General features: G+C 46.6%; 1 protein-coding gene across 3 annotated transcripts in view; it reads left to right on the top strand.

The window, feature by feature from the left end:
• Nucleotides 1–1,406: 1,406 nt before the first annotated feature.
• LOC127472086 (synaptotagmin-like protein 2) overlaps nt 1,407–27,834 on the top strand; it is a 40,811-nt gene continuing 14,383 nt past the window's right edge. The window contains exons 1-11 of one of the 3 annotated variants that reach the window (XR_007904866.1): nt 1,416–1,432; nt 7,794–7,928; nt 12,476–13,053; nt 15,384–15,535; nt 20,357–20,450; nt 21,511–21,601; nt 21,773–21,866; nt 22,479–23,600; nt 24,959–25,057; nt 27,003–27,094; nt 27,513–27,614. Coding sequence is in view for 2 of the 3 variants with exons in the window: in XM_051789748.1 (XP_051645708.1) it covers nt 12,953–13,053; nt 15,384–15,535; nt 20,357–20,450; nt 21,511–21,601; nt 21,773–21,866; nt 22,479–23,600; nt 24,959–25,057; nt 27,003–27,094; nt 27,513–27,614 (1,947 nt within the window). In the remaining variant the exon portion in view is untranslated. The other 2 variants (XM_051789748.1, XM_051789758.1) reach the window with 2 other exon arrangements.

Raw genomic sequence — 27,834 nt, forward strand, 5'->3', positions numbered from 1 at the left:
GCATCTCATCTTTAGAGGAGTCATACATTGCACTCTGAAAAGTTATATAGGTTTTGAGGGACTTTTGTCCATGATGGGAATATGAATGAAGAAATACTTTTGTGGTGGGTTGATCTTGGCTGAATGCCAGGTGCCCACCAAACTGCTCTATCACTGCCTTCCTCAGCAGGACAGGATGGAGTGGAGGAAAATAAGATGGAAAAAAACCCCATGGGTCAAGATAAAAGCAGCTTAGTAAAGCAAAAGCTGCACATGGAAGCAAAGGAAAACAAAATATTTATTTTGTACTTCCCATCAGCAAGCAATGCCCAACCACTTCCCAGGAAGCAGGGCTTCAGTACACATAGCAGTTGCTCTGGAAGACAAAAGTCATAATAACAGATGACATAGGGTCAGGCAGCAATCAGCATCTCTCTGACTCAAAACACCTCCCGGTACTTTAAGCTTAATAGCCCAAACCTTAGACTTGAAACAGGAGTTCATTTTAGGATACAAACCATGAAAGCCTACATAGAAATCAGCAAGTAAATCCATTTTTTCCCACCTCTGCCTACTGTTTCAATGTTTTATATGGCTTCTGCCAGTTGTTCTCCTGAAGTTACTAAAAGACTGAAAGTTGAGAAAAGCATGGGAGGCACTGGCTGTGGTAATAAAAGGCACTTCTTCACTGATTTGACAGGCTGTTGTAAAGTTGTCCCCATGTGACTGTATTTACTCATTTCCAAGTCACATTTTTCTCTATTATTGAAAAGGATTGAAGCAAACCCCACACTAAGCTGTTCCTGCCTCCGCTTGATGGAGAGGCATTGGCTGTCCAAGCACCCAGAAATTCAAACTTTTAGTGACATGCAAGTGTGACTAGTTTTGCTTCAGCCTTTTCTGTTGTAGGAGATGAAAACGGGGGGAGATGCAGGGGAGAGGGATGCATTTTGTTTCAGCGGGAGACTGGGAGATGGGGCGGCTGCGGGGCTGTAGCGAGCCCTAGGGCTGCCTCGGGCCGAGTGCTGGGGCTGAGGCGGCCTTGCTGCTTACTCCTGTTCTCCTAACAACTTACACCTCTCTTAACACCTTACACTTTGGCTTGCCGAGGTGGGTCCTGCCCCGGCTGAACCAAGGGTGGCAGTAGTTACTTTGTCTTTACAACACAAAATATAAAATAAGGACAAACAACATCCGGAAAGACTGAAAGTATCCCCAACCCAGGTTGTCCCCAAACCAAAACTGCGCCCCGCTCGCCCTGCTCCTTCACCGGGCCGGGTTTTCCGCGGTGCTGCCGGGCGCGACAGACACGCCCCGCTCCCCCCCATCCCGGGATAACTCCGCTCCCGCTCCCGCCCCATCCCGGGATAACCCCGCCCCCGTCCGGGATAACCCCGCCCCCTTCTCGGGATAGCCCCGCCCGGGATAACCCGCCCCGCGCCGCCGAGGGCAGGTAAGGGTCGTCGGGGCTCCGCTGTCCCGGGCACGGTCCCAGTGTCCGTGGGGGTGGGAGCGCAGTCCCTGGGCCGGGCTCGGCAGCGGCTGTGAGGGCTCGGGCTCCGTGTCCCGGGCTCAGCCGCCGGACGGGACGCCCCGGCACAGCTGCCCGCCGGACCTCCGGGCGGGAGCGGAGGTGCCGCTGCCCTCGCTGCCTGCGGGGCCGCTGGCAGAGCCGGCAGCCCCGGACCAGCCGTGCCCCGGGTGCCCGCGGTTCCGGGGGGAGTGCCCGCGGTGCCCGGGGCGGTCCGGAGCAGGGCAGGGCAGGGTCTGCCTTCGGGGGGACCGTGCGCGCCTGGCCCGGCAGCGGGGGGGAGTGTGGGGCTGGACAGCGGGCAGGGACAGGACACGGGGCAGGACGCGGGGCAGGACACTGGGCAGGGGCAGGACACGGGGCAGCCCTCGTCGCAGCCCTCTTCGCCTCGATGGCCGTGGCGGGAGCGGCAGCGCCGGTGGGGACCGCGGGTGCGGGTGCTCTGAGCTCCGCGGCACCGCTCGGGGCGAGGGGAGCGTCTGAGGGCAGGCAGGGTCAGGCAGGGATGGCACCGGGGCACCTCCCATGGCCCTTCGGTGACGGCTCGGGGCTGGTCCCACACGACAGGCCGGCAGGGCATCACACCTGCGGGGCTGGACAGAACGTGGGGGTGTTACTTAAATAAAAGTGTATTTTGTCTTGCGTTGATGAATTGTGTTGTCAGGGCTTCTTGCAATTAGAGAGTGGCTTTGTGCCATCTCTTAAAATTAAGTTTGTGAGAGAGCTGCTGGTTTTCAGAGGAGAGATCATAGAATGTTTTGGGTTGGAAGGGACCTTAAAGACCATCTCATTCCACCCCCCAGCTATGGGCAGATACACCTTCCACCAGACCAGGTTGCTCAGAGCCCCATCCAACGTGGCCTTGAACACTTCCAGGGATGGGGCATCCTCAACTTTCTCCATAGAGAAAACCTGACATGGAAAAGTCTTTAAGAAAGGAAAATTCTACAAAATAGGGGGTACTTCTGATGCTTATATTGTACTTTTTGTTATTGCTTTCCCACTTTGTTTTCTAAACTGCCTGTGAAGACCTGGAACATCATGTGGCACTTTCCTGTGACTTCTGCTGTTTTGTCTGTATTTTCATAGTCTCTCCCTTCCATCCTGGTTTTATTTACTTCCTTATTCATGCTTCATTATTGTAAATATTTGGCATGGCAACAAAAGCAGCGTTTATTAATTTCTACTCCCTTTGCAGCCAGCTCTCCAGTGGGATCAATGCCGTTGTATAAGCCATGGTAACCTATGGCCACTGCTGTTTGGTTTACTGTGTCTTATTTTGTATTTGTTTGGCAGTGAGTCATTTTTATATAAAATAGCTTGCAATGGAGCTTATTCTCACCAGTGATGTTATAGACCATTCTGGGCCCCCTGAGCCTCTCCCCCCAGGGTATGGTCAGAAGGGTGGAGATCTACCAACCTACCCCAGTGAAACTTGTGTGAGGGTGTCAGCAGGCAGGGATCAGTTGGTTCTGAGGGCTGAACCCATCTCTTCTACCTCCCTCCCCATTCCACCTTTGGCAGAATATCTGAGAAACTCCACGTGGTGACCCAAGTTTCTGCTCTCCTGCACAATTCTGTAATTGAAGTGCAAACTTGTTTTTTCCCCCTGAACTCATAAATCGTGTCCCTTTAATGGGCCTCCATCCCTGGGAAAGAGGCAGCCCTTGCCACAGTATGGCACAACATGGACAAAGTGTTCATTGTATGTCAGGCTCGCTTTGATTGCATTTAAATCAATATTGTTATCTGCATTCAGAGATGTAGCGGGGGGGGGGGGGGGGGAGAAAAACAAAACAATAATAAATGTTTGCCACAAAGTTGAAAGAAGTACGAGGCTGCCCTGGGGTGTCAACTGGAGGCAAAGCCTGAGAGAAATAAGGGTCTGTTAGTGACTGGAATCAAAAGAAAGTTACTTTTTGCAAGTTAAACCTAATGGTCCAGTTCGTCTTGGAGGGACAAAACAGATGGGATTAGGACAGCAGTTCAGTGAAACTCACCCACAGAGAGCTGCTGGGAACTGCTCTGGGTGTCTGCTGGCATGAGTTTCCATCGCTCCAGCGAGTTCAGCCCAAGCTGTTGCCTTCTCACAGACCTGCAGCTATCTGGGCTGAACGTAGCACCACAAAACAGGGTCAGCAATGTGAGCAGGCATCTTACCCTCTGCAGTATAATGTGCGTTTTACACGACAGCGTCATCATACAGTTGTGTCTGGGCAGAATTGTAGTTGTCACTGCTCATATAAAAGCTCCAAATCTCATTTGGCTTGAGCACCTAGAAATAAAACTGCATTGTTCAACAGTTCAGGTGATCTTGTTATTCTTATCCAAAACGTCTGTTTTCCCCCACCTCCGTGCAAGATTTGCTAAGTATTCATGGAGCTGCACAGATGGAAGAAACACCTTGTCTGTGCAAGAAAGTGGTACCAGATGATCATCTGATACTGATTTTATTTTTAGTCATTTAATTAAATTGGTGCAATCTGTGTTTGGACTTCTCACTTGAGTTTGCCTAAACTTTTATTTTAGGCTAAACTAAATGACAGGCCATGTCCACATGGAGATTTGTGGTAGTTTAAGCATATCTGTTTAGAGCTGTGCCTCTAGCTAATTAGTCTCTTGCAACTTTTTCCTATAGGAAAAACCTAATATAGGAGCTGTGGCTTTGTTGAAATCAGTGTGGCATCTGATTTATTTAATGATTACTTTCCTTGTGAATTGAGACTGCCCATCTCTGATAGTATTAGCCTCCTCATGACTGTGGGTGTTGTACATCACCCTTCGATGGATAGACTTAAATACAGAATCCTTCACCTGACTCTGAGCACTACAGGGGACAGACAGTGTAGTGGAAGCAGGTGCTTTTTTTCTTCTTGTAGTAATAAGTGCTTCCAGGACCCCTTGTCCCACTGAAGTCATCCAGCTCCTAGAGCATGTACATGGCTCCAATAAGGGAGTTAATGACTGAGTCTGTGTTTGCACTGAAAAGTTGCATTATTCCTGGAAGGAAAGTGACCATGTAAAAAATATTCCCATATGTGACTATTTTCTCGTAGAACAAGATCTGACAGCAGGTGATGTTGCAGCTTCAGCAATGGGCTTGCTCTCCCTAGAGCTTCCTTTCACTGTATGTCAGGGTGACAAAGTAAAACAGCTTTATTTAAAAATTTAGTGTAGTGCATTTCTGTACTCGAACCAGGTACAGCACATGCTTGGGAATTAGAAGAGAAGAAGGTGTGGATCCCAAATCAGCATGGACTTGAGCAGCATTTTTCTCCCCTTTCATAATGTTGGGAGTGACCCCAACCTCTGGACATAGCCCCTCTGTGTTTTGGCATCACAAACTAGAAACTACAGATCAGGAGATTACTTCTTAGAATGTTATATCCAAAACTCCTTTTCCCACATGTTGGAGGGAATTATACCTTCCAAATATTTTAAGCAATAATGAGATGCACCCTACTGTTTTGCAGTTACCTTCATTCTAGTTTTGAGTTATTTCAGAATCATCCAGGCGTGGCTGAGGCTTAAAAATAATCACTCACCAGAAGGAAGGATCCCTCAGTATGCAAAGTTTCCTAAACAAACAGTGCTGGTTTCCCTCGGGATTTATCACCACTCTCTGCCTCATGCCATGGAGCTCAGAAGGAACAGGAGTACAAAGGAATCGGGCCCCACATATTTTTAACTTCCCCACCATGTTACAAAATGAGGGGTTTTGGTGTTGGTTTTATTTAAATAAAATGGCTTCTGATTCTGAGGGCTCCCGACCAGCTCCTCATGGCTGGGTAGGTGTTGCAAGCTCATGATTGCTGGGGCATAACAATCAGGGTCAGGAAAGCAATTAATGCCATGTCACAACTGCAGGCAAACATAGAGAAATTACGTTTGGAAGGAAGCAAAGTTGAGGTCAGCAGATATTTTTTTGGGTCAAAAATAAAAGCCAGAACTTCTCATGGGTGATTGCTTTTTTCTTCATCTTCCAGTCCTGCAGTTTCTTTGTTTGAACTCAGCCAGAACTTATTGTCCATCTCCCCTTTTTCATATTGAGGATCAGTGAGTGACAAAGGGGGACAGGGAGATGATTAGACTAAATATGTAACCTTCACCTGCACTGGTCTAGCTCTAAGCTGCTAATTGCTCAGTTTTAGATGCCATATATTTATTTATTGTTGCCTTTTCAAGCATAAGAGCTGAGAAGATGCTTTTAGGAGTACCCTTCATACCACGTGGTGTCTAGAAACTGCTAGTGGGACAGCTGAGTTCCTTAAAGCTGATATTAGGTGCCAGTTCTCCCTTGGATGAGAGGGAAGCCTGGACACCAGGATATTTCTCAGATGGAAATGTCAGCGCAGCAGACACACAGCACAACGTGCATGGGGAGCCCTAAACTGGCTCACAGCCAAGCTGTGGGGATGAAGGCTTGTTACAAACTAATAAATAGGGAATGCAAATTCTTGTAAAACTTGTTTTCTTGAGGATGTAAGTGCAGATTTAGAACCAACCTCAGCACAAGCCCCTGCCCCCAATCCCAAAGCAAAGTGCATTTAGTGAAGGTGTGGGAGCATTTCCCTCTCTCCTCCAAAGCTCCCTGAGTTACACCTGGAATGAGCAGAGTGGGTATGGCAAGGTGACAGAGAGAGCAAAGTCTCTGAAATACTGGCATCCTCTCTTGCAGCTGGGAAAGGGCCATCCTTGTTTGCTGGAATCTTAGGGGATTTCTCAGTGTATGGGATATTAAGGGATTTCTCAGTGTCCCGGGTGGCTGTGCTTGTTTATTTGGGTTCTGGTAATCTGCAGAATTACAATGAACTACATCCTGCAAGCTCTGCAAATAATTCCCACCTATGAAATAAACAGAAGTCTCAAATATTTAAACTATAGCATTGGATTATCAGTTTATGACCAGTAAAAGGACTGGTTGCCCTTAAGGAGTCTGAGTCACACTTCTTTGATGTTTTTTTTTTTCATTTTGGCGATGCTGGCTCTAGGAAATAATGATTAAGACTGAGAAGCTCAGTCTTTTGTTTACCCTAGGTGGTAACCATAGGATGGTTCATTTAATTAAAAATGGCTAAAAGGAAGTAAATTGTGTGTAAAGCAAATTCCATCCATGCAGTTCCTTGCTGGAAGGAGATGAGTAGAGTTCAGTGGAGATAATTATTCATGTGGTGGTTACATTGCATTGGGTAGAAATGCACAGGGGAGGAAAAATCCTTATGCATCCTTTTTTACAAAAGGAAATTGAAGCCTTAACTGAACCCTCTGTAGTATTGTGGGTCTCAGACCTTCTTCAGAAGCAGTGGAATTTCTGAGGCTGAGTGCAAATAAGCAAAGTTCACCCGCTTCTGATGTGGTCAGTGGAGCATTTCCTCAGTTATGCATTCCCCACGTGCACTGAATACAGGAGTTTGCTTGTTTTTTTGGCTTAGCATTGTACTGTTGTTCTAAAATATCTTCTGCTGGCTGCTCTCAAGGGGCTGGGCTAGAGACCTGCTTGCTTTGATAAATTCCTGCAATTCCTCTGCACCTACGAACATCTCAGGGTCATTCCTGATCAATGGACATCCTTCACTAAAGCTGCCCAGGGGGAGGGGGAGGGAAAAGATCTTAATAAAACAGCAGAGATTCTCTATCATGTTGGATATTATTGGAAAGTGTAATGTGAGAGAATGACTGAATCTGCAAGAAACCACCCGGGGCTGTGCTCACGATGAACTGAGCAGTATTGTTTTGTTCTGGGATGCACAGCAGAGAGGAGAGCCATCACTAGGGTCAGACCTGCTGTCTGCTAACTGCCTCTTGGGCCTGCCAAAGCTGGCCTCAGTGGTGGTTATTGGCAGGCACCTGCTGCTCATCAGCAGGTCTGAGGTGGGAATTGTGTCACGTGCAGCCCTCACTGAATAGAGAAAAGTCTATATTAAGTCTATGAGTAGTTAAGCTTGAGTAATTCTGGCATTTGTGCCTGGCATTGCCAGAATTTGGCCTTGACATTCTCTGTGTGATGGTAACAGATGCATTTATACGTGGACTGCTCTGGGAGACCACAATTGCCTGCTTTGTTTGAGGTTATTCTTTATCTTATCAGCTGTCTCTCATGTGAAGGCCATTTCTATATGACTTAGCTGCTTAGGAGGTTTTTGTGTAGGAACAGTAGACCTCTTTCCCTCATTTGTCTGGGAAAGTCAGAAAAAGTATCATTGCACTCTGTGCAGCCACAGCATTTTTTGTGGAATAGCTTTTTAGAAAATAATTATATTAAATATATTCTCTGTTCTCATAGCTCACAGCTGCTCTTGGTCTGTGAAGGACTAGACAGTCCAGAGTTGCAAGTGGCATATTGCAAATAATGAGAAAGTAATGCACCTCAGAAGAGCTCTCGTGATGCTTCACTTTGGAACGGCTAAACAAAAGACAGGTATTTTATATATTTATTTCATTACAGTGAGAGGGGAGATGTGAGCACAGAGAGGGAGAAGGAGGGTTAGTGGTGTGAGTGCAGCCACAGGCAGAACAGACCTGGGTAGAGGTGTCTGCTGCTCAGCCCTGTGCCTTTTCAGTAGGACAGCCCTTGGTGCCTTAGGAGCACTTTCATACTTTCTGGCAATTTCATACTTTAAGAGCCATGTTTATAGGCTTGTGCAATGCCTCTTCTATCTGTATTTTTGCACCTCGAGGGCTTGTCCAAGTGTAAAAGGGAGCACTTACATCAGTCGAGGTGCCACAGGAGATTTTGTGCTGGTTTTCAGCCCATCCTTCCCAAAGAGAAAGACCATCCAGAAGTTTGCTTTTTATTTCTTCTCTGCTGGGAAAGGACATGCATTAAATGCCATAGTATTGTGCCTGTGAGCATTATAGTGGCTATCAGTGTTTTACCTGTAAAGTAATTATGGCAATACCTCTGCATATTTCACTGACTGCAGAAGAAACCAGATGGGGGGGAAGAGTGGGGCTGAACCTTCCAGCATGAGACAGAGGGAGGTACAAGGCTGATTACAGACTGTACAGGTATAGCAGTTTGGTATGAAATCCTTCTGGTCCTGTTAACTACAGCATATACTGGGAACTGCATTATGACTGTGGGTGCCAGGACCACATCCATCATTCTTAGTACAATGCTGCTTTTGGTTTTGACTTGCCCTACAAGAACTGTCTTGACTAATGAGGGTGTTGGGAAGTGTCCACACATTGTAAAGCTAAAGGAGGTTATTTCCTTACATTGTGGCATGATATGTGATAAAGAAGTATGGACAGAGGCAAGCAGCCTTTCCAGCTTGCTGCTATTTTCATCTGGCTATGAATAGCCTTGTGAGATCAGTATTATCTGTTCTAGGCTTTGTCATGTTTTGGGTTGGGAGGTTTTCATATCTTTATTGCATGGACCTATGTGCAGCTCCAGGTCTCAAAGGGTGAGGTGGGTCTTGATGGTCCTATGCTCATCTAAGGGTTGAAATTGGGGTGTTAAATACTGGGTCCTGACTACCACGTTAGTAGGCTACAGTTCCTAAATTCATCCTCTTCCTTTATATGCAACAGTGTCTAATCAATGAAAGCTGCTTGGCCCATGGTGTGTATTATTAATCTGTGCACATCCCAGTGCTGAAGAAGTGCTGAAGATGTGCAGAATTTTGAAGGAAAGGTACACACTGGGGAGGTGGCCACAAGAAATCAAAAGCTATCACAGTAAGAGATGCAGCCAGTTATGCCACATGATGGGTCCTGCTGTTGCTTGTCTCCACACCCCCTCCACACCCAGCATTTGTCAGCACAGCTGAGTGTGCGAGTCAGTCTTTGTGATGTTCTCTTCCCTAGAAAAGCAGTTAGAGGAAAGACAGTCCTTTGGACAGCCAGTGTGCTCCTTTGCTCAGATTTATGGTCTTTCTTGTAGCCCTGAATGTCCATTTTGCCCATCTGCTTTGCCATGACAGTGGCAGGACCCAGCAGGGCTGCTCCCCTGCACAGGGGTGTCGTGGTGGTGCAGCCTCTGAGGGTAGCCTGAGTTTGCTTTGCATGTTGTGCTGCAGGCTTTGGGCAGATGCTGCTAATCCAGACACAAACAATTCACTCTTTCATGACTCTCCATTTTGTTCCTCTTGCCGGAGAGTAATCCTGACCTGGGAGGGATCTCCCACTGGTGGGAGGGAAGGAGAGTGCAACTTTCTTTTTGCTTGTCACAGTTTGTCCAAAACCAGTTTACATCAGTGGGCTAAGAAAAGGGCTTCCACTGAAGAGGTCCCACTCTACTGTAAAATCTGCCTCAGCACTGCACAATGACTCCCATTATTGCCCTACAAACCTGCAAGGCTTTTGTATTTTCCTTCCCTGCAGTTTGCAGAGGTGGTGGGATGAGGGCTGGGCAGAACATGCAGAAATCATCCCTGTCTGTGTGGGACCCACGAGGTCTTGGCTTTCTTTTGGATCTGTTGGTTTAGGTGTTTGTACTACATCATCCCTGTGGTGTCTGAAATGTTTATTAACAAAGCTTTGAGAGGGCAGAGGATTATGTGCAATCTAACAGGGCACATCAAAGCTGTGTGGTGCTGCTTCAGGAGCATGAGCTTGGGGATTAAGCAACTGGGGGCAGCGGGCAATGGTTGAGCACAGTGCAGTGCCTGCCTGATAACATCCTGTACCTGTCAGTTGATTCTTATCCTTAATCTATTGCACTTGCACACCCAAGTAAACAAATAACACACTCTCCCTTATTGCTGTGCACCTGAGTGGTTGATGGTGAGGTTCTCCTGTTCCAAGCCCCTGCAGTGCCCAGGTCAGCATGGTGTACCCATCAGAGGCTGCAAAGCTCAGATCACAGCGGGGACAGCCCCGTGGCTGTGCTGCAGGTGGAGATCATTTCCCAGCCTTGTTTACTCCTGCAGGTCTGGGTCAGCAGCTTTGCAGCTCGTAAGACTTCCAGCAAAACCTCCAGGTGGAGTGGTCTCCTGAACCACCTCACTTTCCCACAGCGAGTGGTTTGATTTTTAGCTATATAAAACAAGAATAGGAGTTGGCTGTTTGGTTTCTGTAAACCTTTTCCTTCTAATGGAGCTATTCCAGTAAGATAAAACATTTTCATGGGATAAAAAAGGCTCTCTACAAAGAGATGGCCTTTATCCCTAAGAAGTAACCTTTATTTTTAATTGACTACCATACTGATGAATAAACATGAGTCTTCACTGGAAATGTTTCCTGAAGTAGTTTTAGCCCACATGTCACGGGTTTGTTAAAAATAAATAAAAGTGCCTGAGAAGAAAATACTGTGAAATGTCCTTAGATACCTTTTTAAAAATAAAATCTGTCCCAGAAATTTCTGTGAATGTCTTTGTAGAAGTAGGATTGTGCCTGAGAGCCAGAGAGAGTAGATGGTTGGAACCAAGCATGGAAGAGCCATGCCAAGCTGGACAAAATATAGGTTTAAACAGTAGAGATTCATCAGGGCTTTTTATTGCTGTTTCTGTTTTAACTATTTAGAGTGGTACTGATAGTTTCTCAGATGACAAAGGCTATAATTGTAGTGTGACAAACCTCAAAAAAATGTGAAATGTTTTTTCCTTTTGTTCAACAATTTTTTACAAAACGTTAGAGGTTTTATGACAGTGGCCATTCCTTTTATGAGCCTTCTCATGCAGTGTTCTGTGATATTTCTTTTTAAGTATTAATGTCAGATGTCTATTCTAAGATGTTGTTACACCATTATGAAAAAGGCAAACATTTGGGAATGTATCATCCTTGAAATAATGTAAATCTGTGAAATGATGTCAAATGAGCAAAGCTTAGCTGAAATGCTTCTCAACTTTGGATATATGCCAGTTGACAGAAGAGGTGCACCATGCAGAGACAGTCCAAAGAAGTGGCAAAAATAATGAAAACCCCAGTTCTGAGGAACCTGACGGAGCTGGGGTTGGTTAACCTGGAGGCTGAAGTGTCAAACTCTGTAAGGATGGCTCCAAAGGGAGCATCCCCATGGTAGCCAGGACAGACTGACATGTGTCAGGGAGACCTGGGGCAGGCAATAGGAAGGAGTTGCTTGTTACCAATTAGCAAAGCACTGAAATGGGTGGCCTGGAGGAGCTGAGGTTGGTGTTCTCAAAATGGCAGATTGATCGAGAGTAGGTGTGATACAGGCACTGGGGTTAGGGAATGGGCCTGCTGACCTTCAGATCCTGTTTGCCATGAAGGCTGGGATTTATTAATTTTTAATGACCTAACTCCCAAGGCTTTGGGAGAAATAGCAGAGTATGATGAAACCCACAATCACCTGATGGGCTTGGAAACAGTGGAAGAATTCCAGCTGGTGAGCTAGAAATGCCTACATGGACAGGAGCAGAACTTCTACTCCCTTGAAGATGTGCCTCACTGCCCTCAAGTTGGCTGGGAGAGAGGAGAAGGAATAAAGTAGAAAAGCAATGCATGATTTGCTTTTCCTCCACGCCCTGCAGCCTCTGGCCATTTTTGCTGTCTGTTGTAACACAAGGTGATCTGCACCAGTACTGTTTGAATAGCAAATATCAGTGCAGTGTAAAGCAAAGGACACACATATTAGAAAATGAGCAGTCCCTGGTATTTCATAGCATAACATGCAGCAGGAACACTTATAGGTTGCTGTTCTGTCATTTTCCAGTTGCTTTACAAAGGTTGGCTACTTATCCTCGGTCTCATTTAGGGCAGAAAGAAGCAAGGAAAAGAAGAATGGAGGTAAAAACCCAAGCAAGCAATTTGGTAATTTATATGCATATTTTGCTTGTGGCATGCTGAGTCAACTGTTTACCTGTTAGTAGGAAAGCGGCTAAAGTAAAACATTGTCTTGGTTAGGTTAATACCACGTGAGGAACCGTAGGACTGGGAGGAAAGTAGGGCAGCTTGTTTTGGAACTTGTGCTGGAGAACAAATAAAAACCCCCAATGTACACATTCGGTTACCATATGTCACGCTTATCATAAAAGGCATCTCGGTGTTATTTCTTTGCAGGGATGCTTGAACTCCACGGAGGCAGACTTCCCTGGTGAGGACAGCGCATGCCAGGGGTGCTGGGGTTGCTGTTGGTGAGATGAGCTTTCGTGCCTGTTGAGGCAGCCGCGGCGGGCGGCGAGCTCGCTCCTTCCCGTGCTCGCCTGCGTGATTGACGTTGGCTTCCAAATCGCTGCAACTGCGCCTGAAGAAAAGCAAAGGAGCATAATTTTGCTGAGAGAATTTTCCTGGCAGGGGAAGGCATGCAGTGCAGAGAAATGTGCCAGCCAAGAGCCTGGAAGTGCAAGTCCAGGTGCTAATGCAAGTTCCACCCAAGCCATGCTGCGGTGAAGTCCTTTCTCTCCAACCGCACCTCGCTCAGCGCACCAGGGTCGGCTGCAAGGGGCTGCCCATGGCACTGTGGTGGGCTGGGCTGGACTAGTTCCTGCTCTGTCATTGCTTCAGCTGTCTGAGGAACTGAAGAAGATTGTAGGGAAGATGTTGGACTTGAGCTTCCTGACAGAGGAGGAGTATGAAAAGCTCATGAAGGTTCTGCAGAGAGATGCAGAGCTGAAGAAGAAGGACGGGGATCGCATCAGGTGAGAGGGTGTGCAGTAAGAGCAGGGTGTGGGCTTCCCTTGGGGGGATTTTTTCACTTCTTTTAGAGAGGAGCATGTGTGTGTGTATGTGTGTCTGTGTGCATGCAACAAGGAGAGATGCAGGCTACACCAGTACTGTCCCTTTTTCTCAGATCCTGATGGATCTTTTCACTGTACTTCCTGCTTTTTCAGTCATTCTGCTGTTGCTGCTGTCCCCTCTCTGCAGGATTGCAGGACTGGACTCTCCTTTTGAGTTAATCATCAGCCCTCAGAGATGCCGAGGGCATCTTTCCCCTTTCCTGCTCAGGGGAGGAAGATGCTGATTTCTTGGTGTCAGAGGTCTGAGCAGGGGAGTAGCTGCTACCTTGTTTTACTTGCTCGGTAGCACAGAAGTGCCTCAGAGTGTTTTAAAATGAGATTTCACACCCCCTTCTCTGCTTTATGTCCCTTCCTTGCTCTTTGAGGTGGGTGTGTGTGCAGCATCCATCCTGCAGGCAGAGGGGGGCAGTTAGAGGCCATGTGATCTGCCCAAGGTTTGCAGGGACCTGTTTCAGAGCCAGGGATTCTCTCTGAGTTCAGCTCACTTGCCACTGGCCGTCCCGGAGCTCAGATCTGGTTGATCAGGATTGCTTGTTGCTGCTGTCACTTTTTAAATGCCAGCCATTAGACCATCTGGGCTGACAGTATGTACCAGGCTCGGGGAGCTGGCACCAAATTCTCTATGGCAAGAAACGAGTAGTTCAGTGAGTGTGGATGGCACTGTGCCAGTGTATCCCAACTAAGGATGTGAGTCTCCGACTTGCTGTTGAGCCAAAAAAAGAGTAAGCCTCATGTAGGAGGGATGCTCAGGGCTTGAAGGAGGAGCAGGCAGCTTTGCAGCAGGCTCCTGGGAGCCTGTGTGCCCTGGCCTCTGCTTGAGGTGAGAGCTGGGGAAACAGAACTGGTTGGTGGCATGAAGCAGCTTGGACTTGATGTGTATGTGTCTGCATTCTCTTACATATGCTTTGAATTGAAACATGGTTTCAAAGAGGTTTTTTCTTTTTTTCTTCTTTTTTTTTTTTTTGTTCTGAAATGCAGTTAATTTCTGCTCTGCAAGGGAGGTTTGGTGAAAAGAATGTTTGGATTATTTCGGTTTTGTTTCATTTCTCTTTGGAAGCTGTTGCACAAAAGGCTTTGATTTGCAAGTGAAGTGAGTTAGGTCCTGACCAGAGTGGTGCTAAGAACCCCTTGCTGTCAGTTTGCCTACCTGCAGTAAGACATGTTTGGTTCCAGCACAACCTCCTCACCGGGTGAAATGAAGTCAATGGCATTACATTTATCTGGTGTTAACAAGATTAAAACATGTTCCTATATCTCTTCTGGCCCAGCACCTTGAGACCCTCACAGAGGCAGTCTGATCTAGATGGGAGCTGCACAGCTCCCCAGCTGTCTGGCCTGTTGGACCCCCAGCACTGCCTGCAGAGGCTTGAGCCTGGTTATCCCATACCTGCTCCCTCCTGGCCTGTAGGCAGACAAATGTGACCCTCCAAGGCTCTATGGTTATCTGGGGTTTGCCCCCTCTTCCTGCTGAGAACTGAGGTGGGAGTTTCCTCTGGCCTCCCAGGTCTTGCAGGGACCCTGAACTGTGGTGAGCTGTGGGAGGCAGTACCAGCTGAAAGGCAGCTAATTCAGCAAGCCATGGTGTAAAAACAAAATAACCGGAGGAGGGTTCTTGTACAGACTAGGAAACAGAGCACTGACGGGTTTAGGTGCCAAAAAGCAGCCCTGGGTGTGCCAGAGTGAGTTACAGTAGGAGAAGCTGTGCTCAGGAAGGAGAGCTAACCATGTGAGTGCCAAAATTGGCACGGCAGGAGGAGCAGGGAGAGGCACAGTGTCCAGAGGGAATGCTGCAGGGACAGGTTGCTTCCCTGAATATCGTTATTTATTTCTGTGGTTTGCATCAAATTTGATTCAAAAGGCTTTGCCACTCATGAAGAGATTAATAGACAAATAAAATGGAGAAGTGCAAGACATGCAAACAACCCCACCCCTTCCTAAACCCTCAGGGCTGCCAAGCAAATGGACAAATCTCCTTGCCAGGTGACTGATTTGGATTTGTGAAATTTGGAAGAGGTGAAAGCCTGTGTTTACAAGGTGCTGTTCCCATTTCAGATGAAGAATAAATCATCTGTTGTTTCAGTGCTGGTTTGGCCCTTGTGATTGCAGAGAATAATCTCTGGATCCTCCGCAGTGTCAGTCGGGTGAACCACACGGACATTGTTACAAACATAACTTGGGGGGAGTTGAAACTTTGATGATTTTTGGTGTGTAATGCCCTTACTGACTTCCAGGAGGATACAAGGCTCCATCAAGGATGAAAAGAAGAAGAAGTTTGTGACAGGTGAATGGTTTTCGGAAGTGAAGGCAAAGCGGTTTCAGGAGGACTTAGAGGGGCCGGATCTACTTCGGGCATCGATTAGGAGGAAAAAGGGCAAACTAGAAAGTAAGTATGTTAATGTGCATCTTGAGAAAACAAATTGATGGATCAGAAAAAAGTGGTCCAGAGTGGGAGTCTCCCGATACTGGGAGCCTGTTGGAGACCAGCCCTTGTGTTGTAATAAGGGAATTCTCAGCTATGCTTTTAGTGCTAGAAAAACATCCTTTGTTATCAAAATCAGGGCCCAAATTAAAAAGTACAGTGTGGCAGAGAACCAAGGCAAAAGCCATGTGTGGTGAATGCCTTTTCTCCACTTCAGCTTCTTTTTCCCCAAATTTCTGTTTGTTGGACACCACTGGAATTTCTTACCGTAGAAGCAAAAAAAGGAGATGATGTAGGACAATTTCTGACATCAAGCTGATATGTGTGGGTCAAACCCACCTCCCTGCCCCAACTCCTAAAGAAATCTGACAAAAGTAGCTGGCCAACTGCTCTCACAGGCCTTTGGGGTGGTGGGGTCAGTCATATCTCTGCCAAGGGATATCTTCTGGCACATATTTACCCACTTGAGAGGGTCCATGCCTAGCTTTTTACATGGAAATAATTCCATGGCATAATGTGGTTTTTGAAGTAAAAAGGGCTTTGTGGCCAAGTCTGAATGGTACCCAGGCTGTGTGCCATAGCAAGGGTGTATCTGGGACCATGTGCTAATTCGAAGCAGATTAGACATGCAGATAAACTTTCCTGGTGCTCTGTAAACAGATCAAAGCAGATTTGTCAGCTCAGGGCAGAGAAGAGAAGAGATCAGCCCTATGTGAAACAGGCAGGACTGTGCTTTGAGTCCAAATGTAACCAGCCTGGAGCTGGAACTCTGTGCTGAACATCTGTGTAAAGCAGGACTGAGGGTGGTTCACATCCAGTCCTCAACATGAAGACAGGCCAGCTGACCCTGCAGCAGGACTGTGGGCCTGCAGCCCAGTGTCACACAACCTCCTTGGTGATTTGTCAGGGTGGGTAAATCACAGATACTCCACCATGGCTGCTGAGTTACTGGCTGCTGCTGCTCTGGGGAAACCTTGGCCAAGATAAGCCAAGTCTGCCACCGTCCCTAACCCAAGGACCCTGTAGCTGGGCTCTGTTCTTTTGCAGTAAAGGCTACTGTTAGATAAAGGAGTAGCTGTCCAGCTCTCAAATGTCATCTCCACCAGTTCAGTTCAGCCATCTTTTCTGGGCCCAGCTTCCCATTCCTGCTATGGGGAAGCAGCAGCATTGATCACTCCTTTTTTGATGGGCCTCCTTGGCCAGGATGTCTCTGTAGCATGAATTGCCTGGGTTTAGTATACCCCTCCTAGCTCCACACTACTTGGACACATTCTCAAAGCTAAACACCAACTAGGGACTGCACTGAGAGCCTCATTTTCTTTTTGCTTTTTACTTATCCCTGACAGCTCTCGTAGCTTAGCATAGTTTCCTTGGAACCTCTCATGCAGAACTGGCCCATCATATTTCATATGAATTTGCTTTTATCCTTGCTATTATGGATTCATGATGTCATTAAAATTACCATTTTATCATACCTCCGGAATGCTAAACATATAAAACCTTTTCCAGCTTGGCAGAGTTGCCTGGCCATTTCTGCAGAGCGTGTTCTGCATTTTGAAGATGTGCATTTTTGCTTGCACCCTCTTTGCATGAAGGGGCAGAGCTTCAGCAGCCTCTGCCAGGGCCCAGGTCAGGCAAATGCTCTGTCACAAGCAGCCCAGCTAGTAGCCAGCAGTGAATAGGATTGTCTGCCTTTTGCCTTGCACCCTTACCTCACTGGCCACTTTAAGAAAGCAAAATTTGAAGTGCTGTTGGTTTTAGATTTAACTTTTAGGGCTGATGTGCATATATGAGATGTGGTCTCAGGTCATCATCTAAAATAATCTCCTTACTAATAGAGCAGCAATATGCAAGTTATGTCATTGCATGTGCATTACTTGACTAATGCTGTTCTAAGAAGGAAGAGGCAAATGTTATTAAATTAGTATAGTAATTATGTTTAAATGTAACCCCTTATTACTTTTCCAACTTCTTTTCTTCCCTTTTTTTCTCTATTTTTTCTCTATTTCTATTCTCAGACTTATTTTGGTAAAGCACAGGTGTAACACATGACTTTATTCCTTCCTCTTACTTTTCCCACTGACACTTTACAGCACTGGTTGAGGATCAAGGTCCTGCAGCTGATGTATTCACCTTGCTGCTGCCCATCACGTGCTCAGCTCTTGCTGTGGTTGCTGTGTAGATTGCCTCCCTTCACACACAAGGGCAAACTCTTCTCTCACTGACTGGTCAGCAAGAGTGTGGCACTGCTGAGAGCAGCACCTGGCCCATGAGGGAATGAGGATCAAACCCCTTTACATGAGCTTTGACCATACAACTCACGTTCAGTCTGCAGTGGGTGAGATAAGGGCCTCTGCTTGCCATACTGACACCTTGTTTTCTGTCCCTGGAAGGGTCACTCACCTTCTGGTGGCTTTCAGAGTGATGAAGGAGTCAAATCTATGTAATATGTTCGTGACTCCTGATTTAAGTCTTTAGACTTAAGTCTGTGTTGGGGAGTGAACTGAGAAAATTCCTGCATGGAAAAGCCCACTGAGATAAGTGCTGGCATTCCCTTTGCAAGGTTAACGGGCTGAGCAGGGGTGGAAATTCGTGCCTGCACAGGAAAATGCCCTATGACTTTTTCTGGAGGATGGTTTAACCTTCAGAAGGGAGGGTTGTGTGGATCCCTAAGGGTTTTCACAGTTGGTATTGCTTCTAATAGAAAACACTAGTCATGGGCAGTAATACAAATCTATAGAACAGATAGATACCCTATATTTAAACTGCAGCCTGCAGAGCAGCACAGATAGATAAATTTAGTGATAACTTCTCCTAAAGCTTATGTGCAATAATTGAGAGCTAAAAGTCATCTACGAGAGAGACCATTTTATCCACCCACCAAGGCAAGTGAGCCCTGGTGCAGGGTTAGTCGTGCTTTCCCCTAGTGTTGAGTATCTTTGTTTTAGAGTGATAGGAAATGAGTAAAGCAGCAAAAGTTTTAGAGCAGGCTGTAAACATACATATATAAATATATGTATGGACAAGTTAAACTGGTCAGACCACTACTAATTTCTGTTGGAATTTGCTTCTTATTTTGTCTCATCCTACTGTTAGCAAAGGCGTTTTTGCTTGTCTTGATGGATTATAACTTACTAATAGGCCATTTGTTTGTGGTGATAGAAGCCAGGCATAGCTGTGTCAGTGGCTGAGCCATTTTGCAGGGCAGTGATTTGGATGGGTGGAAGTGAACACCTCCTGCTGCCTCTGCCAGCAGGGAACAGGGAGCTCTGTCTGAGGGGGAAGTGTCAGTGAAGAGCAAACACAACACAGTGCCTTTGGAAGGGAGGTGAGAAGGGAATGCAGTCTTTGGTTGTAAAGGTCTTTTCAACCATGACAGCCAAAGGGAAGATGTGGGAGCTCTGTGTTTGGCTCCTCTGCTTCCAGCACAGCTCCCTGCAGGCATCTCCCTCCCTCAGGTCCGGGGCAGAAGAGGAGGACGTGGCTCGCTGTATAAATAAACACTCCCATGCCTGCACGTGCCATGGCCTGCACGTGCCACCAACCACACCTCCAGAGACAATGTTCAGAGATGCTTTGTGCCCATCTACATTTACATGGGCAAAACACAGCCCCTCTCTCAGAAGTGTGCTCTCTAAAACTGGCTCGTTCCTACACAACCAGACCCTTGTCTTCCAGCAGGAGTGACTCCCCAACTTCCCAGACATGTGGTCCTAATGCAGCTCTGAGCAGAGGCTGCTGTGTCCCTGCACCTCAGGGCCAGGTGCTGGGTGGGCAGGAGGAGTTGGGAATGCAGCATTTTTCTCCATGGGGATGCACAGACAAGGGAGAAGGAATCTTTGGATATCCCTGTTACTTGTAGGCTGACTGGGCTGGTGCTGGATGGCACCACGTGAGCAGCAGTGGTGTGACACCAATATCACAGCTTGTCTGTCAGCAGGACTGGCCTGCTTTTGGGCCTTGTGCACTCTTCTAACCAGATAAAAAGCAAGGCTGTAGTGTTTAATGTCACTTCTGAATCCTCTGAGCTTCCTATTCTATTGTATTGTGTAATGAAATACATCCTAAAATTATTTGGCAGTTCTTGTAACAGGTAGATTTGCTCTTTAAAATAGACCTAGCTGCATGTGAATAAATATGTGCAGATCTTGTTAACCAGCCTAAGCTGAGTTTTTCCTCATTGTTTGAGAGTTTAATCCTTTTGGTTTTGCAGTAGCAAGAAAGCCCATTTGCCAACAAAATGTCTAATGTAATTTCATACCCTGGCAGTCTGCTGTAAAGGTTACTGTCTTCTATTGTTTTTTCTTTAGGGTCTTTGGGAGCTTGTGCCAGTAAAAATAACAGGGATCTCCTCATTAACTATATTGGCCTCCTCCTTTGTTTGCCAAGATCGGATGACTTGAGTCAAAACAGGAAATGGCTGAATTTAAATCCTGGAACGGATTAACTTTATTGACAGTCACAGCAGTGTCCTGTGAAGGTTTCCAGCGATGCAACAGCTCCTGGCATGAGTCAGGTGTTATGAGCTCGCTTTGGCCTCCTGGACCTGTGGGGTCTGGAAGTACCTTTGCTGCATGGGGAGTGCAGTCAGTGCTGCCCCGAGGCCTCCCCCATCCGTGGGGAGAGCAGGCAGAACCCTCCACAGCCATCTCCTCAAATCCCCAGGGATTGTGCTGATGGGACTCATTTTCATTAGGGAAAGCTTTTTCTTTCCCCAGACAAAACACACCAACCACTGCAAGTTTAATGAAATGCCGTTTCTCAGTTGTCTCTGTTATATTACAGATGAGGCCAATGAGCACATTGAAATGGGTCTGGAAAGCAAAGGTGCCCTGAGTCCTGCCTTCCCTGAGCATGTTGCTGGTGCAGGAGTGGAAAGGTAACTCTGCTGCAATGCTCTGGCTGCTGCTCTTACTTGTGATGAAAATTGAATGCTACCCATTAAATCCCGGTCTTTAACTGAGGTTCTGAGACTGTATAAGTAATAGGTTCTATAGGATATTTTTTAAATCCTTCTTCCAGGAATTGTCAGAATATCAATCCTCCCCTAATAACTTAGTGCTAATGTGCTTATCCCACAAAGGTCTTTTCCTGCATGATTTGATAAGCAGTCAGTAAAATGGAAGCTGTCTCTAATGTCAGGATATGCTGGTTAGTTTTTCAAAGTAATTATGGTTTTATTTGTTTAATTTTTACCATGGAGCAACACTAACAAAATGAACTATTTGAGGAAACTGCTCATTTCCTGCTGGTGCCAACCTCTGTGTCCAGTGCTCAGCACTCTCCATCAAGGCTTGCTAGGATTTTACATTGTGCTGACTGAGCAGAAACATCCACTAAAAGCACTCCAACGAGCAAACCAGTGACCTCACTCAATATCTGTGAACTATGGAGAAGCCATTAAAATATTCACATACTCATGTATTGTTGTTCCCATCTCATTTGCATTTTTTGGTCAGCAAAATGAGGAACCATTCTTCACAGGTGGCAGTTGCTCCAGTTAAATATTAAATGTGGGCCTTGACAGCACTTCCAAACCTCCTGCAGGTGATCAGTGGGTGTTGTTTAATGAAGGATCCATAGGCAACAAGCCCGAGGTGCTCCTGCTTTACCAGCACAACCCTCAAGGTTTTTTTGGGGTTGGCTAAGTCCTGAAAAGCTTGCTTTGTTTTCCTCATTCAGCTCTAAGCAAGGTGTGGCCTGTTCCTTCCTGGGCCTTAGCACAGAAATGCATTTCCCTTCTGCATGGCTCTCAGGCTCTTCTGGCACTTCCCAGAAGGGGAAAATCTGAATAAACCAAGTAGTTGACACACATTGTTTTTATTGAGCAAGTTCTGCAGCTGAGCAGAACTGAGATGATGTTGAAGGCTGCCTGATCACCCATCCAGGCACATCACTACCACAGACCTCCTTGCTCAGGGGTTTCTGCTCTCCCACAGATCCAGCACACCTGCTCTTGAAACTGCGGAGCATCAGATTTTGCCAAAACCGAAGCCAAGACTTCCTGCCCACTTGTCTGCATCACACAAGGTAGGGCACAGCCCCTGTACTTTGTTTTGTTATTCCTTGGACTTTCACACAGTCTATACCTACCAGCTGGGACTCCACAGGCTGCCTGCCCTGGTGTCTGTGCTCAAACAAAACATGTTTTTTCCAGTCCTGCTAGTATATATACACTGATAGGATTTGTTTTCTGTTCAGAGGCCCAGTATACATGATGTCTCTTCCACAGAGAGTGACACTGGAACAAGTGCTTTTGTGGCTGCAACAAATGGCTTTCATTTGTCTAGAAAAGGTAAGTTTGTTGATAATTTTGTTATTCAACATCAAACACCAAGAGACAAGATGCTTTTCAGTGTGTGTAAAAATAAATAACAAAGAGTATTTCTTACCTTTGCATGTAAGAATGGGCTGCCAGCATTTGTGTGAATTATGCCCAGGGCAGCAGGGACCAAGGAAAAAAAGCAGTCTAATGACTGAAACTTCTCCGAGCTCTCAGTACCTTTTAAACTGAGTGCTTGGCTCTCAGCTCTTTAATCCACAAGAGAAGCTACCTTCTCTTTCTGGCCTTGAATGTATAGTGTAGTTTTGGTACATAGCAAATAGCCAGTAGGGAACCTGTCAGACCAAAAGGGAAGCTGCCAATAAATCCTGAACTCACAGCAACATTTTGGAGCTCAGTGGATTTTTTCCATGCCCTATTGCAGGGAGAAAGGCTAGGGGTTTCAGGGCTTTCTTCAGATGGAAGGGGACTTTCTAGAGTCTGAATATGGGAAAGAATTAAGAATATATTGATAATTTCAGAAAATTCCCTCTCGCTTCACTTTGAGAAACTGCAGCCCAGACTTTCCAGGGAAATTCGATGTGATGTGGTGGAACAGGCTGTGAGCATTTGTTGTTGTTGTAGGTCATGGAGTATCTGCATTGCCCACCAAGCTTTCAGAGGATGCTGTGCCTCAGCCCAGCAGTGCAGCTGGAGGAGAAGCTGTTGATGGGGCCACCGGCACCACAGTGGGGCCAAAAACTCCACCCGAAGAAGCTTCTGCTCCCAGCAAGATACCAGTGAAGAGGAAACCAAGCAGAACCTCCCCCAGATCCGAACAGTTTGTGCATCCCATGGGGCCAGCAGAGAACAGCCTTGCAAAGAAAGAGCTGCTGGCAAGCCCCAAACCACTGACCACAGAGGGGGAAAGCAGCCAGGCCGGGAAGCAAGGCGTGAACTACACGATCTCATCAATGAGTAATAAAGAGGAGGATATCGGCCTCAATCGAGAACACTTCAAGAACCTGAAGGACTTTTGGGAGAAGGCAGCAGATTCCATGGCAGTGGGAAGCCCACCGACAGACCCGAGCGGGGTGGAGGCAGATGGCAGGCAGTTCAAGCTGTGCCGCTCGCTCTCTGTGCAGTCCGGGCAAGGCCAGAGCAGTGAAGAAAAACCTGGCACCTTCACCAAAACAAGAACCCCCTACAAAAGGACAATAACTTTGTCTTCTAGCGAGGAGGAACCGAGCTACATCGCTCCTGCGAGGAAGGGCTCGGTGTCTGCCACTCCCAGATCCACGTATGCCAAGAGCAAAGGCGGCCTGCTGGCAAGAAATAACTCTCTGAGCGAAAGCAATGGGAAGCTGCTGATGCCAGAGGAAGAGAAGGTGGCACAGCGCTGCTCCAAGAAATCCAGATTGCCTGTGCGAGCACCTTCCGTCAAAACCGAGTCGCCTACCAGGGAAGTGTCTGGCAGCACGTTGGAGCTGGAGACGCCTACGGATGAGTTGATCGTGGCAGAAGAGCGCAAGCCCACAGAGAGGTCCCTGGCAAGCAGGGTGCAGATAATGATCGAGCCTGTGCTTACAGATGGTGAAAACGGGGATGAGAAAGATGAAAGACCTGATCTGGGCACTCACGACAACATGGAAATAAGTGGAGAGCTACCTGAGGGGAAAACGCACGAGTCTTCAGACAAACCAACACCTGGTGAACCTTCTGGAGAGAGAGAAGCTGTTCAGGGAACAGACTCAGCTGTTTACTCAGGTACTGAGGGCTGTAACTGCACCCTGTGAAATCCAAATAGAGAGCCATCCCTAAGCCTGTTTTCTTCCCTAACCCTTCTGCATTTTGCACATTTTCTTCATTTGTCCATTTATGCTATATTGCAGTTTGTGCAGAGTTAGCATGTGTGGAATGTGTTTAGCAGACAGCTCCAGAGACAAATCTTATGTAGCCCAGTGTGAGTGTAGAAGGAGGCAGTGCTGTGTTCCCTTGCTTTCCTCCCCACTACCAGCCCTTGTGCCTTACCCTGGGACAGGCATCCATTTTTTTAGCACTACCTACAACATGTCATGGGACCTCACTTATTTCACTCACTGGCAAGATTGTACTTTCTTCAAATGTGGGACTGGATGAATTATTTGTGTTCTTAGAGATAAGTCTGACACAAATAAAAGAAATAAAATGTGAAGCAAAGTGTTTAATAAATACATTGGCTGTTAGACCACCTTGATGAAGTCGCTTGCTGTCAGTGCTTAAATGATATTTTGGGTCTTTTTGGAATGCACAAGAATTTGGATATTAAACTGTAAGCAAAGTGGACTGAACAAGGAGTCTGATCTGTCTGTGTTCTGATGCCATGTTCTCAACCATGATGGTGGCAATAGTATCACCATTTTGTCAGCCTCTTCCTCGGGGTTTGGTGAGCTCTTGTAGTGATTGTTACTATGAGGAAAAGTTATTGTTCTTTGCAATTCACTTTACATGTGGGCTCTCTGCCAAGCAAGGACTTGAAAGAGAGAGCATCTTACCTTCTTTTTCCAAATTTCCTGTCCTTGTGTACCTGGGTAAGACCTATTTGAGAGGATTTGCTATAGACTCCTCTGATTTTTATTTTTCAATTGTGCCATTTCTTGGCCTATTTCCTACCTCATATAACATTCCTATGAAATCCTGAGTTGCGCTTCAGGTCAATGCAAACATTTCCTTCATAGAATCATAGAATATCTTGGGTTGTAAAAGACATCTAAGATCACTGAGTCCAACCATTTATACACCAGATCATTCTAATATTTTCCAGGGCTTTTTGCCTTATTATTATATTCATTGCAGGATGGTGTTAACAGATGCTTGTGTTTCACTGGAAGCTCTCTGCAAATGCCGATCTGTCTTAGGGACTGGGTTAATCTGGTATTTACATTTCTTGACATAGTGTGAAGAGTTTTTCTCGGGGAGAGACATCAAAGCACAAAGATGATTTGAAAGCAGCCCTGGGTAATGTAACTGCAGTGTGCTCTAGGCAGTGAACAAGCCAGGAGAGGCACAACACACACACACACACACACACGCACAGTTTGTGTTTATTTATTTACCATGTTGATTTGGCTTTTCGTGTATTCCAGAGGAAGATGGGGATCATTCTCCTGCTGCTCAGGCGTTGGCCCGAGCAAATAGCATTAATCTTGCAAAGAGCATGGTGAACATTTATACAACCACAGAGAGTGAGTAACATCTTTCTTTCTTTCTTCTTTTTGGTTTACATTTGCTGAAGGTAATATGCCAGTTTTTCATCACCATGCTTCTGTGCATGTACCAGGCAAGGAAAATGACATATTGTTTCATCATCAGATTAGAGAGTTTATAGTGCCTAAAATTAAATTCAGAGCCAGGAAATTGCAGCTAGATTGATGGTATGTTACTCAGTGCCTTCAGCAAAAGCACAAGGGCTTCAAAGGGTTGGCAATGAGCTTGTACTCGTCCCTCCTGTTCCCCCATGGAGTGCTGTGGGAGCTGCCTGGCAGCCTGTGCAGTGGATTGATCAGAGGGGTCAGACCTCATGTCCAGCATGTGAACTGTGCCACAGACTGGGCTTGCAGTGCCCAGCCTGGGCCTCTCACCTCACCCAGAGCAGAGCCTGTGTGCTGGACTGATGTCCCCAGCCACCAGCTGGGACCTGCTTTATGGTGATGATCTCTCCCTGACAAACCCAGAGAAGCTGAGGAGAAGGCAACCAAGAAAGCAGCAGCCAACCTGAAGAAGCCCATGGCCAAGAAACCTGTCTGTGCAACCAAGAAGCCCAAGAAAGCTGCAGCTGCAGAAGGGGCCTGAGGGAAGGCAGCAGCAGCCTCTGTGCCCAAGAAAACCAATGACAGTCCCAGAGGGTGAAAACTGGCAAGGCCAGAAGGACAGCTAAGAGCTTGCCTAAGAGGAAAGTGGTGAGGCCAAGTCTGCCAGGACTGAGGTGAGAAGGCTGGAAAGGCAATGCCTGAGAAGGGTAAAGCTGCTTAGAGACTTTGATCAAGCCCATTTAAGCACAACTCCTGGTTGTTGGAGGGAGGACAGTCCCCTTTGGGGCTCTGTTGGAGGCAGAGGGGTCACCCTGTGACTGCCCACCCTGGCTGGTACCTCATGCCAAGCACCTGCCCCATCGTTTGGTGCAGTGACACCTCACAGGGCATGGTGGCTCAGAGCCTCAGGTCCACATTCATTCAGTGATGTGGTCTTCACACAGGCAGCCAAGGTTTCAGCCTCCCCTTATTTAGAGCCTCAAACCTCATCCTTGGATCCTTGGAAACCCTCCTCTACAGAGTTACACTTCCTTATTTGCAGTATAGCAAGTAGTCTGTGGAGAGGGCTAGATACAATTATTTGATCATGTTTGGAAATAAAAATAGTAAATATCAAATGAATGGTAAATCAAGAAGCTCTTGGGCATTTTGAGCACTGAAGAATGGATCATCATGGCTAATATGCTAAACAAGTGTTTACATGGGGCATGCATGTTCATGCACATTTATCTTCTCAAAACAAATTCTTCTGGGATGGAGAAAGTAATCTTCAAGGGAGTTATTGAGAGAAGATGAAGATAGAAAAATAAGTTTTATTTAGATATTTAAGCAGTCCAGTAACCGTCTTTCTAAGTTGATGGGAATCTTTATGACTTTTTTCTTTTAGATAATTTGGCTCTTGTCCACCTCTTTGTTTAGCAGAGCATTTGAGAGGTGTATGCAATGGTGAAATTGTAGGTACAAATATTTTACAACTCTTCTGTACACGGCAGTGTGCTATGAGATAAAAATGTTAACATGGTTGGTTTCTTGGACAAGGAGGCAGATTTGTGTGATTTTAGTGTAAGTTAAATCCACACAAAGCAAGATCCATGTCCTTGGGCTAATAAGGGAATTAAATGAGCCACTAGAGGGAGTTTGCACACTCCCACACGTTGAACAAAACACATTGAAATTAGCTTTAAGATGGTAGTTAGCAGTTTTCGTCCTGGGGAGGGTCAGTTTGAATGGCAGGTGACAGAGACAGGGCAAGTAGGTGGTACTCCAGTGCCTCCCATAAGCTTTTCCTCCTTCCTTGTGCCCTTAAACAAAAATGTGACTTTCTTATATTTTCCTGACTGACAAGCTAACTTGATGCCTTTTTTGTTTGTACCTGCAGCATACAATAAACCTCATTTGATACCCCATCAGTTGCTTGAACCTGAAAGAGTCAAAGAGCTGAGCAGATCCTCTCCTGTCCTGTTGTCTGAGGTAGGCTAGACACCAGAAATGACTGGGACAGTGTTCACAGCATCCCAGTTGGTTTCATTAGAATGTTTCCCCTGGACACCAGCAGTACTTGCTTTACTGCATACCTCGGTTGTGTTATGAATAAATGAGAAAAGCCTTAAGAAAAAAGCCCCCAGTAACCCAGGCCAGCTGTTCCATGCTGGAAGAGCTCAGGTGTTTCCCAGTGCCCAGGCAGGGCACAGCTCTGTTTGGAGGCAGTCAATGATGACGTTCACTGCCGGTTGGAGGGGATGCCCCTGGGGAGGCTCCCTGCGCTCTCCTCCGCTCCCCCAACCTCATCCCTGCTAATGGGACTCTGCCGAGCAAGCGGTTTTTTCTCTGTGCTGTTGCAAAGTGCTCCTACGGCAGAGCTTAAAGATGCTTCTTGTTTCCCGAGCAGACTGAGTCAGACACGGCTTCGGAAATCAGCTTCCAGTTTAACAAGCACAAAAAGACGCCAAGCGTTGGCAGCCACTCGTCCGACATGGCTTCTGTCTCCTCGGTAGGTACTGAGCGCCGACACCTCGCTGGACAGGGTTCCTCAGTCGGGTGTGGTGACACTGCATTTGGGCTGATACTGATGATGTGGCCTCTGGAGTGTCCTGTCGCTCTCTGCACGGCATCTTATTAAAAGAACAGCGATGGTTAATTACTTGCTTGGCTTGAAGGAGTGAATCCAGGTACCAGCTCAAAATAGAGACCCACTGAGTCATTGTTAGTGG

This window comes from Manacus candei, unplaced genomic scaffold (genome assembly GCF_025592945.1).
Source record: "Manacus candei isolate 608988 ecotype Guabito, Panama unplaced genomic scaffold, ASM2559294v1 h1tg000003l, whole genome shotgun sequence".
Lineage (NCBI taxonomy): Eukaryota > Metazoa > Chordata > Aves > Passeriformes > Pipridae > Manacus > Manacus candei.